At 36.5% G+C, this 17,631-nt stretch overlaps 1 protein-coding gene across 11 annotated transcripts in view; it reads left to right on the plus strand.

Moving 5' to 3' along the window:
* Positions 1 to 17,631, plus strand: part of LOC128020089 (tensin-1) — a 208,833-nt gene that overhangs the window by 40,018 nt on the left and 151,184 nt on the right. For 2 of the 11 annotated variants that reach the window (XM_052606637.1, XM_052606640.1), the window contains exon 1: positions 7,581 to 7,905. The exons of 8 other annotated variants lie outside the window; for them this stretch is intronic. In XM_052606637.1, coding sequence (XP_052462597.1) covers positions 7,825 to 7,905 — 81 coding nt within the window. In that variant the 5' untranslated portion in view covers positions 7,581 to 7,824. Of the gene's footprint in view, positions 1 to 7,580; positions 7,906 to 17,631 lie in introns of those variants that run through there. One more of the 11 variants, XM_052606646.1, reaches the window with a different exon arrangement.

Below are 17,631 nucleotides of genomic sequence, written 5' to 3' on the forward strand. Positions count from 1 at the left end.
GAAACCACAGGAGGATTCAGAGACTTGTGTTTTTACTGATAGTCATTGTGTTCTGCTGGGAGATTGTGTGTGTGTGTGTGTGTGTGTGTGTGTGTGTGTGTGTGTGCGTTACTCGTTTCAGAAAGACCACTCAGGAAAACGTGCTGTTACACGTGAAGTTAGAGTGGGTGTATCTTCAGTGTTTTCTGTGGATAGAAGAGAGGAACAGATGGTGTGTGTGTGTGTGTTTGGTGGGATTATAATATAAAGTAATACTGAGCCAGAGTCCATAAGAGAATATTCAACAAGTGATGTCACTCACTTCATTTCAAAAATTGAAAACAAGTCATCCTTTTTTTTTTTTTTTTTTTTAATCTTTCGATCTTCAGAATATTTAACTTGCTTTCACACATTTCATTTTGGCAAGAAAGTTTAAAGCCCAACTAGTAAAATATGTATGAGATTATGTATACGTAATATGTAAAAGTTAACTAATGTAAGTAAAAGCTGCGTCAGATCACGCTGTTCTTCGGAGATAAATTCTGGCTTATTTCTTATAGCAAGTCTTCCTTAGTAGATTCATTTATAATGTTTTTTTTTTTTATTTACTGTATCTAGATGATTTGTGCATTTGAGCACAGGTACGGCTGCAGATAATGAGCTCAAATGGGAAAGACAGTACATGTAAATAAAATATCATTTAAAAAGTTTTATTTCAGATAGACAACCATTTAAAACAGACCATATAAAAACTAATTAAGAATTCTAAATATTAGGTTAAAGATTAATGTATAAGCACAACTATTAAGGATAAAACATATTATGATGTTACTAAAATTAATAATAATAATAATAATAATAAAAATCCTTTATTTAAATTATTATAATTTATTTGTTTGTCTAGTCTTGATTCTTTGGTTTCACATAATGATTTTAATTTCAGTACATAACTTACTAGTATTAAATAAAGTAGTGAATTGTTAAATTATAATTAAAGTGGTTTAGACTCTAAATTTAGATTTTTCTGAGCCACATTCGAATCTGCTGAAAAATATGATATGCACGTATCAATAGGTTTCTACATTGAAAACAAAAATGGTGTCGGAGTGAATTTGAATAACTATTTTTTTCACTCACAAATCATTAGTAAATAATTACAGAGAATCAATCAAGTAACGCACGGAATCATGAAGTTTTGAAGTGGAAAGACTGAAATATTATTTTCTTGTTTTTATTGACAGCTTTAAAAAAACATTTTTTTTGACAGTCCATGTTTTTCATTGCTCTCACATTTAAATATATACTATATCTACTGTAGTAGCAAAATGTCAGATTTCTTCCACTCAGCCCTGCTCTCCTCCTTTCCTGTCCTACCCATACTTCCTTCCTCTCCTCCTTTCATCCTGATCCCTGTCCTCTAGCTATAAAGCAATCACCCCACCTCGGTCAGGGTGGACCCCAGTCTACTCGACCCCGTTTGACACAGACTATCTGCTCAGAGAGACAGAATAAAGAGAGAGAAAGCTTTATTTCCATTATGGAGGCAATAAGAATACAGCCTGTTTTTTATCTGAGAGGAAGGACTGCACAGAAGGTCGAAACCATGTTGATGCAATGGATTTGATTATGCCCTGTGTTTTTCAGGCTCCTCCTCCAGCGTTGGCGCTCAGATAATCTCAAAGCTCTGATGCTCATGTCTGCTTTTTCTCGTTCTGCTCTGATGCTCGGCTGTCTTTTGGTGTGAACCTTTTGACACTTTTGTCTTAGTTTCAGAGCATTTTTCACACCAGAGATGGGATATTATTCTTACATGAGCTGGAATGAAGTACGACATTGTTGCAATGTGATGATAAAAAAATAAAAATGAAAACCTGTGAAGACTTCAGAATGTAATAAGAGGAAGGAGAATTGTTAGTGCTGCTTAATTGTTTACCTGGATATATCTTTAACGAAAGAAAGTTCAAAGGACAGCATTTATTTGAAATGGTAATCTTTTGTAACATTATAAACATTATACACTTTTTATGAATAGAAATCACCTGTGCTGAATAAAAGTGTACATTTTTATTAATTTAACATGGACAAAATGTCTGCATTGACTTTATAGGTTAACTATTAAAAGTGCATAATTTTGCCATGTTTTACCATTTGTCTAAACATTTTTAGCATAAATTTAACTTAGAACTTTAAAACATCCATAGACTTACATTAGAAAAGGGCAAAAGCTTTTCATAATAGAGTATGTTGGACAGTAAATAGTTGCTAAGGTAGGAATGATCAGTAATATTTCCAGAGTTTAGAAAAGATTCATATCAACTCTATTCAATCTAATAGAGCCTGTTCTTCATTGAGTCCACTAGGAGGCACTCTGGTTGCCCTTCTTTTCTCAGGTTTTTAGTCTTTTGGTCTTATTGGCACAGAAATGTACAGAAGATATGTTTGCTGCTCTCAAAGCATACTACAATCACATCTCCAGACTCATAGATTGTGACGGAGCATTTCCTCTCTGTCGCTCTTATCTGACTGTGTAAAGCTCATATATCAGTTTCTGTGAGGATGTATGCATTCCTACCAGGACTTATTAAACATACAACAATGATAAGCCATGATTCACAGCAAAGAGGACACCTACATGAGTGGGGACAGAATCTTGTTCAGTCAGGCCGAGAACACACTGACAAAACAGATTAGAGTGGCTAAGAGGAGCTGCTCTATGAAGCTGGAAAACAAGTATTTAGCCAACGACCCTGCAAGTGTGGAAAGGCCTGAAAGACATCACAAACTACAAGACACCATCCCCCAGCACTGAGGCGAATCAACAGCTTGCTGAAGAACTGAATGAGTTTTACTGTAGATTTGAAACTCCCATTCTCACACCTCACTCCCACTCTGACAATCTCTTTACACAAACTTTAACACCTCCATCAACTCCCTTCTCCCCCTTCTGCAATGGACACCCAGCTACAGAGCAAGCAGGTTCATGGATGATACGGTGGAACTGCACTTCATCCTGCAGCATCTGGACAAACAGGGGACTTGTGTGTGGATACTGTTCGTGGACTTCCTTTTGGCTGTCAACACCATCATTCCAACATATCTCCAGACCAAACTAACCCAGCTCTCTGTTCCTAGCTCTTTCTGTTAGTGGATCACCAGCTTTCTGACAGATAGGCAACAGCTATTTAGACTTGAGAAACTCATGTCAAACAGCCGCTCCACCAGCACTGGTGCCCCTCAGGGATGTGTTCTCTCCCCACTGCTTTTCTCGTTCTGCATCAACAACTGCACCTCTGCTGGCCCCGCTGTCAAACTCCTGAAGTTTGCGGACAACATACAGTCATCGGCCTCATCCAAGTTGAGCCTGGTGCAGTTATAAAGGGATATTCCACCCCAAAATGAATTTTTTTTAATTAGTCATATGCCTCCATGTTGTTCCAAACCGTAAAAGTTTTGTTTGTCTACGGAACACAATTTAAGATATTTTGGAATAAATTGGAAGGCTTGTGACTGTTCCATAGACTACCAAGTAAATTACACTGTCAAGGTCCAGAAAAGTACGAAAAACGTTGTCAGAATAGTCCATCTGCCATCAGTGGTTCAACCGTAACGTTATGAAGCAACGAGAATACTTTGTATCAATCCAGGACACATTTATATGTTTTACCTTGTAAACTAGGACTCTGTCTTGTCATACAACCTTAAAGCTGTTCATCTGGAGATAATGTATCTGCACAGGTACCTGTGGACTGTTATGAGCAGCTTGTGTTACTCTGTTGTGAACTCATATTTCCATTTCAGCATTTGCTATTACAGTAAAGACAGATTGCCATTTTCATTATTTTCCTGGTCTCAGACAGAGGAGATGTTGTTTGCTTGAGCTCTAGGGAAGGTTTTGGGGTCTTGGAGGGCTGTGGTTTCATACGGTTTGCTCTTTAGGTGTATTCTGGTAATAGACTGCACTTATTTTGTCCTGGCTTGAAAATAAACATGCTAATTTTATCCAGGAACCAGAAAGGCCTCGACATCTCAGATGCAGTCATATATTTGTGTATATAACTCTTTTAAACAGTAAAACAGCATGTTTTCAGCAGTTTTTAGCATTTTTAGGCAAATAAGTCATTTATCAAACTCACCATTTGTAACTTTAAATCAAACTTAATTTTAGAGACAATATTAGAATGATTTCTGATGGATCATGTGACACTTAAGACTGCAGTACTGATGGTAAAAATCTAGCATTGCATCATGGGTATAAATGACATTTTTAAAATCTATTTGCATAGAAAAATATAATTTTAAATAATAATATGTCACAGTATTATACTGTTTTTACTGTATTTTTGATTAAATAAATGCATACTTGGTGAGCATGAGAGACTTTTTTTTAAAAAACATTAAAAGTAATTATTTCAAACTTTTGACTGCCAATGTATATCGTGGAAATTATTGCAAAAAAATAGTGAATATTCATTGTATCATCAATCACTTTGACTCTGCCTTTCATTAGCTTCATCTGTGTTCTTGAAGTTCCTTCCATCAAGAAAGCTCAGCTCTTCAAATCTTCCCTTTTCTGCCCATTTTGACCCCAATCTCCTCTAATGCATTGCATCTGAGGCAGGATATTATTTCCTATATTGTATTGCTTCTCATCTGATTCATGCCCTCAAAATAGAGCTGAGTGAAAGCGCATCGCGGCGGTTCTGCGTGTGTATATTTAGCCGGTCTATTGACCAGAGCGGATCTCATAAAGGGATAGATCTGCTTTAAGAATAAAAATTGAGGTTTTCACAGCCTCAGTCTTTGAGGTGCTGTTGGGATCAGGAAGGTTTTCATTGTGACAAAGTCAATAAAAGTTAATCAAAATAAACTCACTCTTAATTCTGTTTTATCATTTGGCCTGCAGCCTGCCTACATTTCAGAGACATTAGCAGGTGTCAGTCACATACACTGTTCTCAGAGTTAATGGCAAATATTGAAACACAGGTAAATGTGCAGGGTTTTTTTTTCCAGCTTTTGCAAACCTTTGCCACATAACTACATTTTTGATTATTAGCATAAATTCTGGTTGATTTTACAGTTTAGTCTGTTTAAAGAATGCACTTAGACAAGAAAAGGAAGATGTAAAGCAACCAACCATGGTACGTTTTGTTGTTATATAACATTGAGGGAATGTAAGATAATGACATTATTTCTTATCACAATAGAAGACCGGTGTGGATAAGTGTTCCACTGTGATCAGTTGTTCAGTGGAAAATGTGTGTAGATTTTGTTATTAGAAAGTAATTTCACAGACGCAGACGCTGACTAAAATCATTATTAATATATTATTATTATTATTATTATTATTATTATTGTTGTTGTTGTTATTATTAATGAGTATAATAATAACAACAATAAAAATAAAACTAATTATTTATAATAATTATTATACTAATTAATAGTAATAAATTAAAATAATATTTTTATTATAGTTGTTATTTTTATTAATAATTATTTTGTTTTGCAATTTAGAATCAGAATCAGAAAAAGCTTTATTGCCAAGTATGCTTACGCATACAAGGAATTTGTTTTAGTGACAAATTTTGGGTTATTTAATTATATATATATTATATATATTAGACTTTGTTTTCAGGCTGTTTGAGTATGGTATAGATTGTAGAGAGTCACCTCTGCCTTTAAAACACGAAATACTTCCTCATGAGAGTTTCTGCAGCTATTTATCACCCTAGTCATTTAGCTTGTTTACAGGCATTTCCGTGCACCCTGACTGCCTGAATTAGCTCGTCTGCGGCTAATGCAACCCCCAATTACAAATGTGTCCATGATGGACAGGGTGAATGTCTGTAAAAGCAAACAGGACTGACCCCAGGAGAGGTTTCATCTCATCAGTGTGATGAAGAGGAAATGCCAAGGGATTACAGACATCATCCTAAGACATAGACACCCCCATAGTGAAACCATCCTCCTCTCCGGGGAAGGTTTGATGTGGGTAATGAAGCTCTCAGCTCTGCTCTGTTTGCTGTTTTGGTTGCTGTGTCTTTGATGGATGGATCACAGCTCCAGAAAAGCAGTAGCTCACAGCCTCGCTGATATCTGGGGCAGAGACATGTACCCGTGGCATTAAAGGAGATTTGCAGACCCAGAGGAAAATTTCATTGCTCTGAGGTTGCTCTCTTTCCAGGCTTGTGGAGTTCACAATTATTTGTCACTCAAGAATTGATTCTGTTTGTTTTAAAATTCCCTTGGAGACATAAAACACAAATGAGACTGTATTTAACATGCAGTAAGAGTGTAGCATTATAATCTTAATGTAAATAGTATAGCACAGATCATAGCTTGTAGAATTTGATGAGAAATAATTGAGTTTATATTGAATTATCATCGCATACTGTCTAATGTCTATCTGGTCTAATCTGAGCATGGTTCAAGACATTGAGCTGTCAAACACTAGAGGAGGCACATGTGGAGTTACTGCAAATCAAAGAAGCTGAAGTCTGAAAAGGCTGAAAAGCCATTTGTGCTTTTCTTTCTTAGAGAGCCACAAGAACATTATATTGCTCTTAAATTGCTCGTTAGTAGCTCAGGTCACTTGGATTTTAAAAATTTGATTTTATATATATCTAATTATTTTTTTTCCCTCCTCCAGTTAATTTTTAGCATCCAGTAAGAAATTAAGTGTTCATACTAATGTGAATGGTCTGATGAGAAATGCTTGATTTCATATTGAATGTTTTCATGCTCATTCATTTACTTGAATTTGGAAGAGTTTGTTTAGAGAGATACATATTCAGGCTTTTGAATACTTAATTAGAGCAAAGTTTGAGATACTGTTTACATTGACTGCTTCTGATATTTCAGAGGAGATGCACTGCAAGGAGAGATTGCTGAAAGTCTACTAAACAAAATTGCAAGCTCTCCTTATTAAATATCCGTTTAGAAGAAACAGCTGAGATATTAACTAGTTCTCATATGCAATATTTCATCGGCCATACATGCTCAGAGGTTGCTCATTCATAAATCAGATAATTTGGCTTCGGAAGAGTTCAGGTAGTTTTTAATCAAATCTCAAGGTTTTTGACTCTTGACATTAGATCTCAGTTTGAGACATTGAGATTTTTGAAATTCTAGGAGAGACGCTGCAAAGGTGAAAATCTCTGAAACATCAGTTCAAGTCTATTTATTCTCCTTTTTAATCTCCGGTTATGAGAAACCATTGAGTCCTCATTGGTGACATTTAATTCGTAGTAGCACATACAATATTAAAGTCCATATTCAATTGACTTACAGCAATCATGTTGAGATCTTTTCTCTTTATCTGAAACTCTAGACACGTGTGACATTACCGAGTCCTTTTCTCAGGAGACAAAATCTGAGATGCAGGTGACTTAATGAGAGGAAACAAATCAAAGACTTCTTTCCTGTAGGTATATTTAACTGCAGGAGAAGCGAGAGGAGTGGGAGATGAGAACGAGCGAGCGTGCTTTGAGAAAATCTGCTTGTGGGGGAGGTTAGAGAGGAAAGCAGGGGGTGGAAGATGTGAATGAAAGTAAGACTGAAGAGAGACATGGAGAGAGGAGGGGCAAAACCCAACAAGGAGAGCAGTGGGGAGAAATAAAGAGGCTCTCAGTCACCTCCCCCTCTCTCCTGTGGAGCTGAGCTACATGACCCCAAAAAATAGAGGGAGAGAGGGAGGGCGCCTGGAATAAGAGAGTGGTGAGGAGGACAGCAGCGGCAGTTGATGCAGCTCTCCTCAGCATGACATGGATCTGTGGAGCACTGTGGGACCAGCGTGTGGAATAGTTATGTGGGATCCAGTGGAGAGGAAGCAGTGAGCGTGGTCTCGTGATGCCCTCCGTGTCTCTCAGCTTGCCAGCCGCACTGGCTGGCCGCGCACGCACCTGGGTCTGCCTGTCCTGCATGTTCTGGGTGAGCCGTGGGGCAGTCCACTTCACTGGGATGGGTGGGATTGGGTGTGTGACTGTATTTTTTTGGATAATTAGATGAATTAGGTCAGCGCTGCTTTTTTCATTGCGCATGTCACGATTGAATTATTTTTCACGTTTTTGTGCAAATGGCTGCATTTTCTGAACATTCACTAGCCTATTGCTTGTCTATTTCTATGTCTCCTAAAGAATTGTAGAGAAGCGTCTTAGATGAAGTTGATACTTAAATGCAATATCAGGGAGAAATCTGTTAAGTCTCCTGAGTTAAAAAAGTGCAACCTCTGAGCTTCGTATGGGCCTCAAGGATAGAATTATTATTATTTTTTCCTCCTATGCAAACATAACATTAAATAGAGACTTGTGCATCTCAGATTTGCAGTAATCTCCCATACATAACTCAAAAAGGGAAGATGATATTGACTTTTCGTGGAAAAGTCAATGAATTACAGTAGATCAGTGCTCAAAGCTGGTTTCATTGCACATTTCATATTTGAGATATTTCGCTGTTTTGGTGCAGATGTGTGTGTTTTTTTGGATGTTCACTAGCCTGTTGCTCTATTCTGTGTTTTTAAGAAAAGGTTTACTAGGAAGATTCATGCCAGAATGGTGGTAGCAGAATGTTCAAGCTTCTCTTTTTCATTCAGTGATAGTGGATTCATACTGCTGAGCTGCAAAAGTGACCGGAAATGCCTAAAAGATTTTCACTTATTTAAATGTGAGAAGCAAGAGACAAATCAGAAGAGCAGTAGTAAATATCAGTGCTTGCTTTTCATTTAACCTTGTTATAGGAGAAACGATTGAAAGATCTCAGTTGTGACATGGTGATATTGTTTTTAGGGAACACAAGCAAACTGAAAGAGTTTATTCGGTTATTCGGTTTGGAAGAGTTGAGAAAAAGTTTATATTCCAATCTCAAGGCTTTTGACTCTTGGCAAATCAGAGCAGTTTGCGACATTGTTTAGATGTCTCAAGTGGAGACACATTGCAAAGAGAGATTGCTGAAAGTCTAAACAACATCTCAAGAGCTATTCTTTTACTCCATTTTCTTTCATTTTTATTACAAATTTGTCTCATCCAGTTCTCATATTCATTCGATATCTCCATACTTTCGCTTTATTGCCTCATTTTTGTCCATTTTTATGTCTTCTAAAGAATTAAGAGAAGCATCTTAGATCAAATTTGTGAGAAGAATGCCATTAAGTCTCCTGATTTTTATTTAAAAATACAACCTCTGAGCAATACGATTTGCAGTAACCAACATGTACAGTATCTCACAAGTGAACATGCTTAAAGTGAATAATGACTTCAATTTCAGTCACACAAAGCTGTCATATAACTTAAGATGTAGTCATATGGATTACTTTTTACTACTTTTTGTAGCTTGATGGAATAAATTACCACCCGCTTTCATTTAATGGAAAAGAGCTGCTTGGACATTCGCCCGGTGGGTGAGTAAACGATGACAGCGTTGTGAAGTTTTCCTTTAACTGTCACTCGGCCGATGGTTGTGTTCCCTCCTCTTTCTCTCTGGTCATTCACTCTCTCTGACCTCTCCGGTCTCTTAATTAGCATTCTGCTTTAGTGAATGGAGTGGAAAAGGATCCCAAATCCTCCTAAAGCTCAGGCACTTTTTGAATATAGTGAGAGCTTTTGAGTCTTCCTTTCAGACTGTGATTCTGCAGTCCTGCTGCACTGGCACTAGTGGACGAGGACTCTGTCTACAGCTGTAGATGTCATCATATATGACGAGAAGATGCAGGAAACAGGCGCTCAGAATGAAACCGATGTGATTTATTCGTTAAAGGCATCCACAACTAAATCCCAGGGCCCAAACTCTATTGGCATTGGTTTGATTGCCTGCTGAGGAGAGATGACATTGAATAGAAAACGACATGTTCTCCTCATGAAGAGAATCCTGTCCTGATGTCAGCAGTGGACGAAGCAGAAGTAACAGAAAAAGAGCAGGCAACATCCAATGCCTAAAAGCTCAGAATGCACTTCCTCCAAACTCTGAATTATGAATGAACTGTCTGAGACTTTTAGGACTAGCTGGGCTGGACAGACTCTTGTTCGTTGATTTCTTTGAAAGTATGTTGAAACAAAGGTATAGAAGGTTTGATTGAAAGCAAAAAAATAAATAAATACTTTACAATATGATTAATATGATTGCTGACATAAGTTAATCCATATATAGTGAGGAAAAATGTAGGGCGGTACTTGATTTAACCCATTAGTACTTGATTGGATCGTGAAAACTGAGTTTGGTGGTTCTATGGAAGGCTTAAAATGAAATTGTTGCAGAAGCAGAGAACGTTACTGAAATTATTATTATTTGGAATATTATGCATTGATAAATGAGGCAAAATAGGTACAGTAACATCTATAAATAGGTTTCAAATGGGCACTTGTCTGTGAAATGAAACTGTTAATGTTTTGCACTTAGATTTTTGCGTGTGGCTCTTGCGTAAAGACCTCTGAGACGTGGTGTTACTTACAGACACTGGCGCTCTGCAACTCAACCAATGCAAATATTGACACATCAGCTGTCTGAGAGGTCAAAGAGCTTACTGCAGTGATCAATGTCCATTAACACTCCAGATCAAGCAACAGAAAACAAGTTCAAATGTACAGCGTGGAAGTGACTATGGGAGGCTCAGGATATTTAATAAAAAAATATATTTTTCTTTGTGTAGATCCATTCAGTTAATCACAAGCTAAACATTCATACAAATACATATTGATTTAAAAAAAAAATCATATTCAGGGAAATATGAATTCCTCTCTGCATTGCAGTCATTTCTAGTAGCACCTTTGGTTTTTCTCTGCCTAATGAGTCGGTGGTCTTTGAAGTCACTCAGCGTATGATTTACTCTTGCACTTCTCATCATTGTTGGCTTTTGAATTCCACTTTAATGACCTCGTGCTCTACAAGCTCTGTGTCCCTCTATCAAAGCTTCCCGTGAGGGGCCCCTGTATTTTTGGCAAATTCAAAATTAGAACATCTGGTTTGCCTTCATGATAGATCAGCCACAGTTCTTCATGTACTTCTAGGTGCATGTTTTCTGAGCTATACAAGTATTGAATATTGCTGTAAAGTGTAATTATGCTATACTGAGTGTCGCAGTGATTTAATTGTGCTGTTTATGTGGCTGTACAGTTTTCTAAAGACTGTTGTTAGACTTTTTCCATGATCCTTCATTGTTTTGTGCACTTTCACAGTTCTTCATTATTTTGCAGTGAATTATTGTAACAATTTTCTGCCGTTTGTCTCATGTATCACACTTAAATGCAGGGAAGTGCATCTGTCTGTCTGTCTGTCTATATCTATCTATCTATCTATCTATCTATCTATCTATCTATCTATCTATCTAGTGTTCTACCATTCCGTCTTTCATTTTAATGTTCTGTCCTTCTATCATTATATCTATCTATCACTCTATCTATTGTTCGTTCTGTCATTCTATCATTAAATATATTGTTCTGTTTGTCTTTCCTTTTATGTCTATAGTTCTGCCATTCTGTTGTTCAATATATAATTCTGTCTATAATTTTTTACTTTAATTTTTTTATGTGTTTCTCTTATGAATTCACTTAGAAACAAGTGGTTCCTCCTAATTTGAAAAAATAAAAATAAATAAATACTGAAAACTGAAACGTTGTTAATATTTAAATGTTCACATACAATAAATATGGAATTTTGTGGAAAACGCTGAAGAATATCACTATTTTTGTAGTTATATTGCGCTGATTTGCTGTGTGGAAAGTTAAACTCTGAGTGAGAGTCTGGAGGGAGCTGTGCCACCCCTCTGAGTACATTAAACGCCGTTTAACCTTGTCTGTTGATTCACGATGTGAGTCTGTGTCATTTCTGTGTCAAGAGCTGCTTACTAATCCACTGCTGTCAATGGAGCTGCATTCTGGAATGTCTCTCGATCACCACCTTATTTCCATAATATCTCACTTTTCCCTGTTATTCTTCTGTCCTCTCTGATTTTTCCCAAGTGTGCACTCTCTCTCTTCATGAACTACCTTTGTTTTTTTATTTTTATTTTTTATTTTGTACAGTTATCTATGGTCCACTTTTGTTATCAAGAAAAAAAAAACAGCAACATCAGAATTCAGAAGTCATAGGCTTGTTCTGTTTTGACCCCCTCATTAGAGCGTTGTGTTGAAAGTTGTGTATTTTTGAAAGCATTGTCTGGAACTTCATTAAAAATAAACTTCATCAAATCTTTCCTAATGTTGGGATCAGAAGGGAGGCAATGCAAAGACTGTTTTTCCACAACTTGGCAAAAAGGACAAAAGCTGTGCCTGGGATGGTACCTTTTCAAAAGGTACACATTTGTACCTTACTCACCCCTAAAAGGTGCATTTTAGTACCTTCAAAGTACAGATTTGTACCTAAAGTGTACAAATTAGTACCTAAATGGTACATATTAGTTTTGAAAGGTTACAGTCACAGTGACAGCTTTTGTATCCTTTTTTTTTTTCTTTCTGAGAATCTACTGTATGGTGGTATTCTCTAAAGTCTGGATTCAGTGGTTTGAGTGTTTGCTCCATGTGTTTTCTACTGTTTCAAAGCTTGATCAGTAAATGGACTCGATGACTTACTGTACACATTTGCTAGATGGGGAGCTGTAGCAAGGCACAGGACACATCTAATGCCTCTTAGGCAGTTTGTGTAATTCATCAGAAACTCTTTAATATCTTGGCTGCATTTCTAGATGGAGGCCTAACAGGGGAGTTTGTCCCTGCGTCTTGTGTTTTTTATCATGTCAAACTTTCCTTGTTTATTGGCATTCTTGTTTGGTCTCAGTAGGGGGCATTATTTGATGTGAGATCACTTTGCAGTTCATAAGCATAGCTTGACCAAAGCATCTCAAAAAACAGGGCTGTTTCTTAGTCTTTGTGAAAGGAACCAAATGTCTGTGTGGTTTTGAAGCAGATGATGCCATTTTTCACTGCTTGGCCCACTCCGACGATCATAATGAAAAAAACACTGTATACTGTCAGTCAAAGATGTTGTTCCAAACGAGAGAGAGAGAGAGTACCTTTATTCATTGGCCACCACTTTAAGAAAGTAATTTTGCTGTTTGTGATCACGTCATGCATTGCCAGTCATGTCAATTTTTTTTTAACCAGATGTGTAATGTGAATATCTATCCATCCATCATCCATCATCCATCAAATCTACCATTCTGTCATTTTTTCCTTCCATCCATCCATCCATCCATCCATCAAATCTACCATTCAGTCATTCCTTCCTTCCATCCATCCATCCATCCATCCATCCATCCATCCATCCATCCATCCATCCATCCAACATCCATCAAATCTACCATCCATCCAATCCATCCATCCATCCATCAAATCTACCATTCTGTCATTCCATCCATCCATCCATCCATCCATCCATCCATCCATCTCTGAATAAAATTCTCCTATCATACTACATGAGACATAAAGGCTGATATCAGATATGATACCCAGCAAAAAAACATTCAATAAACTTCCATTAAAAAAAAAAAAAGATTTTTCATTCTATTATTTTTACAGGTTTAAAGCTTGTTTTTCTAAAAATACTTTGTATTCTGTACAGTACCCCATGCTGAACATAGCCGTATGCCAAAGTCTTTTGGCAGACTGTCTTCTGTATATTTAACTGCATAACCGTCTCTATTTCAATTCCAGACCAGGAATATGGTCAGTAGTTCAGATCAGGTCCCATGAATCTTATTTTAGCAGCTAAAGAATGACCAAGTGTTGTCTCTTTATAGACCTGTCCTGTATTGGTTCAGATTCAGATTTTGTGACCTCATTTCTATCTCAGGACATCTGTATCTGTCCCACCAGATGTCTGTTTGTGCATCACTGTACTCAAAGGGACGGTTCACCCAAAAATGCCACTTCTGTTGATGTCTGCTGCAACTGAAGTTGTTATTTACTGATAATCTTTACCTCTGTCATGGTTTTATGATGGTTTTTTTTTTTTTTTTGATTTCCTTGGTCACAATAAACCATCACTGAATAGCAAGAGCTGCATAAAATACTGTAAAAAAGTCTCAAACAAACCACAAACACATTAAAACCCAATACCACGGTGGTTTGGAATGACATGAGGTGAGTTTTAAATTTAAGCTGAATTCTTTCTTGAAAGTTTAGCGGTCATATGAGTTTCTTATGAATGGTATGCAAAACCTTAGACAAAAAAGTATCTGTGATTTAAAGTTGAGCATCTGAAGCACCATCACTGGTGGAGCTCTGGTGTTAGTTTCCTTATCTTGCCTCTGAGCCCAGTGTGAATCATTGTAATTGGCACAATTAAGAGTGGCAAGCTGTACTTTCTGCAGAGAGATGTATATTACTGGCAGTGAACTCCGTTTCACTCTGTACGGTGATGTAGAAGAATGCTGCTTTACTTCTAATAGCCCTCATTTATTTTTCTGCGCTATTTATTTTCATGAGGATACATGTCACCGAGTCCTGTGAAACAGAGCTTTATTTGGTTTTGATAAGCACAGGTTCTGACTGATTCATGAAAACATACATCCAAGCCAAGATTTGGTGATTTATATACACCTCAGGTTTCCTCGGCTGCCTTACATGGCTGTGATAAAGATACAGTTCTTCTAAACTACAGCATGCTTTTGCCATAAAATACCAGTTTTATACTGTAATAGAATTGGATGCATGTTTCTGATCTAATCATGTTGGTTTAGTCTTGCGAAATGTTGCTCAAAGCTGTTTTTACAAAGCGTAACAAAGTGAATAAAAAAAAGATTTATGAGATGAGCTGTTGTGTTACGAACAACTGGATTTAATTTAACCTTAAAGATAAAAAAAAAAAATAATTAGTTGCTTGTATATGAGCCCTTTTTTACTGTTGTTTATCCTTATTTAGTCAAATGTGAAATCTGCTGTCAAGGATACAGCTGAAGTTCATTTACATAAATGAATGTCCTAAAATGGCTATTTTTTATTCCAATTGATAATATATAATGCAAGGTTTAAAATACAGAAAGAAAAAAAATGTAATTGAATGAACATAATAAACAGAATATACAGAACAGATATTTAATTGATGTCATTTATATGCACCAATAGAACATTATATAGTAATTAACTGCTATGTTTATTACTAACATATTTTAAACTTTTTATATACACTGTAGTCTTGAAGTCGTAAATAAAGATTATTGGAGTATATTGGAAAATATTTCATTCTTTCTACCACAAAATTTCACTTTTAATTCATTCTAACTTGCTGTTTCTTTGTAATTTTTTGTGAAAGTAAAATTTGTTTCAAAGTACTTTATTACATTTTTAAAGTTTTTTTTTTTTTTTGTCTAGCATATAAAATGTAATGCAACTTTTTTTGAATGATGCCGCAAATGAATTATAATATCAAGAGTTATGAGTCGACTGACTGGAATGGACCGTTTTAACTGATTCACAGAAATGATAACTTACAAACTTATCGCAGCAACATTTTGCAGGTCCGAATGAGAAGAACAACATAATGTTTGTCTGTGAAGCATGTGATGCCCACCAGCAGTCAGTCAGTCTGTTGACATGGGCATGCACTCAGTGCCTCTGCAAACACCAGCTTCAGGTTAAGAGACTTCACTCTGAACGTCACATTAAGTCAGTAATTTCCTCGTCTGGATCCTTCTCTTTGGAATCAAATGCTTTTAGGTTAGCTGAGGGATGAGAGAACAACAGAGAGAAACTGGAATGCCTTTTGAATTCCCTAAATGAAAAGCAGGTGACCATCACACAACCGAGTAAGAGGTCACATTCTGACCCGTCAGGAGAGAGAGAGAGAGAGAGAGGAAATTGAGTGAGTTATTCATGACCCCTTGAAACCATCTTGTCATGGTTTGTGGAGACATCACTCTCCTTTTGCTCACCAAGGCTGCATGCATTTATTTGATCAAAAATACAGTAAAAACAGTAATATTGTAAAACATTATTTCATTTTAAAATAACTGTTTTCTATTTAAATATATTTTAAGATATAATTTATTCCAGTGATGCAAAACTGAATTTTCTGTATCAGTCTTCAGCATCACATGATCCTTCAGAAATCATTCTAATATGCTGATTTGTTTTGATTATTTTTATTTTATTTTATTAATAAACCGTTCAAACAAAATGTTTATTTAAAATGTTAATAAATTTGTAACATTATAAAATCCTTCACAAACGTATTCAATTATATATATATTAATAATAAGAATAAATAAAAAAAAAAATCCATCAGTAATGCATATTTTCACTATGGTCCAAACGTTTTTAGACTGCTAGAGAACATTTCTTACTATGTGTGCTTTTCTTTTTGTCAAAAACTGATGCATTCTTGTTGAGTCTTATAAACGTGTCTGTATAGCATCATGTGTAATTTCAGTGCTTGTACTATGATTAAGTGTCTATTCTCAGAGTTCTGGAGGCAGTCAGCTGTCTGTGAGATATTGTAAGAAGTGACAAACAAGTAGCTCGTATTGTTGTGCAGTTGTGAATGATGGGATATCAGCCCACGTTAGGAGTTTTATATGATGCAGAACTCTAGTGACAGCTGGGACTATGATGCCCAGGATAGTTTGTAGTTATATCATTTCTTTATTCTGCACGAAATGTAATCTGAACTCATGTCATCAATGACTACTGACCTAGTTGACCATTGCTGTAGAACTTTATGAATGACAGAAAGTCCAATTCTGGAGTTTTCTGTGTAGTTCTGTGGGCAGCATGTGAAGTAATGAGCAAGTAATAGTCAGTTATCCGTACACTTGTGTTTTTAGATGAGGAGCAGTAGGTGGTGATGAATATGTTAGTGGGATGTGAATGTAACATCAGGAAGCAAGAGTATAAAAACCTTGATGAATACCAGAGGACAAAGGACAAGTTCAGAAGAATGTGACCAGTCAAGTGAAGCCGGTGTTCCGGCAGTGATGGAGGCTCTGAGCTGTGACATCCCAACCGGAATAATGGCTTCAGCAGATCCCAGGAAAAATGACTTAATCTGGATCCTGAAGAGAGTGATCATAAAAACAGCTCAGATGCTGATCTTCAGGGTCCCGGGACCAGAGATTGACAGAGAAAGACCACCCACAAACAAGGCTGAAGAGGGTGAATATATAGATTTGACTACTTTATAAGCAGAGGTGTAGTGTTAAAAAAAGAGGTGGGTAAACTATAAATTCTGGGTGACCACATCGTGGTCACGGTAAGGTGGGCCACTGCCTACCGGTGTATGTGTATCCTGATGACATCGCTAAAGGCTATCATTTGATATTACTACCAAGGGTATCACTGGTTGTTCCCTCATATAGGTCACACAATCACTATTCAATCCATTAATCTAAGTTCTTATTAAAGAGACTCAAGAAGGAATAATAAGGTTGAAATCTATAAAGTTTACTAAATGATAAAACAGAGAGAACACTTTTTTAAAAAGAGGAATAGAGAGGGAGGTTTACATCCAGGGATTCCAATGCAATGCACTTGTACGTAATGATTAGGGCCTATGGATTTGGGATTATTTTCATAAATCATAGTCGATTAATCTGTTGAGTATTTTCTCAATTAATCGGTTAATTGTTTGGTCTATAATATGTCAGAAAAATGTGGATCAGTGTTTCCCCAAAAGCCCAGGAATGGTACTTAAATGTCTCGTTTTGTCCACAACTCAAAGATATTCAGTTGACTG

The sequence above is a fragment of the Carassius gibelio genome, chromosome A9 (genome assembly GCF_023724105.1).
Source record: "Carassius gibelio isolate Cgi1373 ecotype wild population from Czech Republic chromosome A9, carGib1.2-hapl.c, whole genome shotgun sequence".
Classification (NCBI taxonomy): Eukaryota; Metazoa; Chordata; class Actinopteri; order Cypriniformes; family Cyprinidae; genus Carassius; species Carassius gibelio.